Source organism: Anarrhichthys ocellatus, unplaced genomic scaffold, assembly GCF_004355925.1.
Source record: "Anarrhichthys ocellatus isolate YVR2014 unplaced genomic scaffold, GSC_Weel_1.0 scaffold6920, whole genome shotgun sequence".
NCBI classification, from domain to species: domain Eukaryota; kingdom Metazoa; phylum Chordata; class Actinopteri; order Perciformes; family Anarhichadidae; genus Anarrhichthys; species Anarrhichthys ocellatus.
This window is the reverse complement of record NW_022286894.1, coordinates 130-2,584: the sequence shown is the minus strand read 5'-3', so window position 1 is coordinate 2,584 and position 2,455 is coordinate 130. Positions and strand designations below refer to the sequence as shown.

Below are 2,455 nucleotides of genomic sequence, written 5' to 3'. Positions count from 1 at the left end.
ACACACACACACACACACACACACACACACACACACACACACACACAGACCTGTTTGGTACTGCGTTCAAACACCAAGTACTGCTGACACTGGTCCAGCCTCCGTTTCTTTAACGTCCAGAAGTGAAGGACTCTGTTTTCTCTCTGCAGCAGCTCGTTAAGAATGGCTGCACACAAAAACACACAACAGTTACATTACAACATGCACTTCCTCCCTAATCCCACAATGTGCTCCCAACTGCAGACACGTTAAGTATGTAGTAACATTATGTATGCAATGATTCAACTACCTTATTTTGTATGCTTCTTGTTGTCATCTATTTTAGTTTATCTTCTTTTTTCATTATCAGGATTATATCAAGTGTTATGTGTGTGCAAATAAAAATAAATAAATAAAATCATATGAAATAAAATGACATTTTATTTAATTGAATAATTCCTTTGTAAATTAAAATCAGTACACATCTAAAACAAAGCTTTCCAGAAATATTTGATCTGATTTTGTCTGTCATAATCACATTGTCAGCAGCACTGACCTTTGACCTGTTGTTCGGGCCCTCTGGTGTGACCGGCGGCTCCAGGCATGCTGACGTTGTTCCTGTGGATGTACTTCAGAAACACCTCGGCGTTCCTCCGGGCCAGAGTGCACGCCTGCAGCACACGGACATGGTGCTTAAACCAACGAACTCTCACTATTCTCACCAGTTACATTAGCATTTTATCTAGGCAAGTGTGAAAAAATGTCATTTGCACATCGTCATTGATTCAATCAGCCAAAGGTCATTTGCAGATTTAAGCAGCTGCCTGTTTTCCTGATGTGAGGTGATTCCTGAGAGAGGAATCACCTTGAGGAAGGCTTCTTTCTGCTCCAGGTGTTTACTGATCAGAGGCAGAAGGTGCTCGCAGTCGGCCGTCATTCCCAGTTTATCGTGGCTGCCGCACCAGTCCTCATCGCGACGATACTCCTGCTCCAGGCTCTCCAACACGCTGCACACCTGGACGGACGCAAAGAGTCGGTGACGGCTTCCAGACAGCACCAACACGCTGAAAATGTGTGTGTGTGTGTGTTTGACGCGTGTACCTGTTCGGACGTCTTGTAAAAGGCCACGGAGGCGTTGACGAGCTTCAGACGGTCCTCCATCTTCAGCATCAGCTGCTGCCAGTGAACCGCCACCTTCTCAGCGCAGCCTCTGATGGCCTCTGGATCGTAGTGACCTGCCTGGAGCATCATCTGGAGGAGAGGGAATGTAGAAATACCGTATGCAGGATAACACAGGATATATATAGTGGAGTAGGTCTACAGTCAGAGTGGTGAAAAGCAGTGGTTTACCTCAGCTTTTTGCTGGACCTGCAAAGCGCTCTGGTGAGTCTTCTGGAGAGAGTTAGCGTGGAAGAGAGACTGGAGGAAGAGGAGGAGGAAAATAATTACTGTCAATTCATTTATCACCGACTCATTAATTCAAACGTTCCCAGTGGAGTTTTTATCCACTTTTAACGTTAACGAGCAATGTTTTTACGTGCGGGGTCGCAGTTTTTTTTTATTTACTCTACCACACACACCCACATTCCAGCCAATTGTTGGAGATGATTTCACTTGTCTACAGGTAACGTGAGAGACACACTCTAACTAAAACTAATGCTAACTATCACAGATGATGTGAAGGAGATGCTCATAAACGTAAAGAATGCAGGTTATAAACGTTCAAGACAAACGCTGCTTTGCAAATGTTTAATGATCAATGAAGTGCATTCAACATTTGAGTTTAAACTTGAAGGAAACACACGGCGTGTTTTTGGTGAGTGATGTCTGATTTATCCTCCTGCAGCTGTGCGCCTACGCATTCTGTGCGGGCACCTCTCGGGCACATGAAGCACTGCGGTGGATTGCGTGTAACACGTCATTTCTTTTTCATTTGGAGCCAGCAGGTTTTCAAATCATTTCAGACTCTGTCTACTGAACCATTAAGTTGAAGCCAGAAATCCATCGGAAGCTCTCTAGTGTCCAGCAGGGGGCGACTCCTCTGGTTGTATAGAAGTCTATGAGAAAATGACTCTACTTCTCTCTTGATTTATTACCTCAGTAAACATTGTAAACATGAGTTTATGGTCTCAATCTCTAGTTTCAAGTCTTCTTCAACACAGCATGATGTTCATTTAGTACATTATGCTCCATTTAGAGTCAAACAGACCATAAAGCAGGGGATGCTTTAGGGGCGGGGCTTACTGTGATTGACAGGTGTCTGCTGCTATCAGAGAACTCGAGGCTTCAAAACATCAGTCCACAAACCAATGGGTGACTAATGGATTTCTCGGCTTATCGAAGTCGGTTGCATTTGATTGTTCCATCCAGCTCCAAATAGGCTCCGTCTCCTTTGCCCAAATGTAACAGAGAGCTGAATCATATTTTAAAGGTCACTTTGACATGAAGTTGTTATATTCCAATGTAGGAATTTCAT

At 44.0% G+C, this 2,455-nt stretch overlaps 1 protein-coding gene across 1 annotated transcript; it reads right to left on the bottom strand.

Moving 5' to 3' along the window:
• Positions 1–10: 10 nt before the first annotated feature.
• Positions 11–2,060, bottom strand: LOC116380357 (kalirin-like; the record flags this gene model as incomplete). The annotated part of the gene is made up of 5 exons (XM_031842285.1): positions 1,330–2,060; positions 1,081–1,230; positions 845–994; positions 536–650; positions 11–166 (listed from the first exon to the last, which is right to left on the bottom strand). Coding segments are annotated over exons 2-5 (571 nt in total), but the record flags the coding sequence as incomplete, so codon positions are not given.
• Between the last annotated feature and the right edge of the window lie 395 nt (positions 2,061–2,455).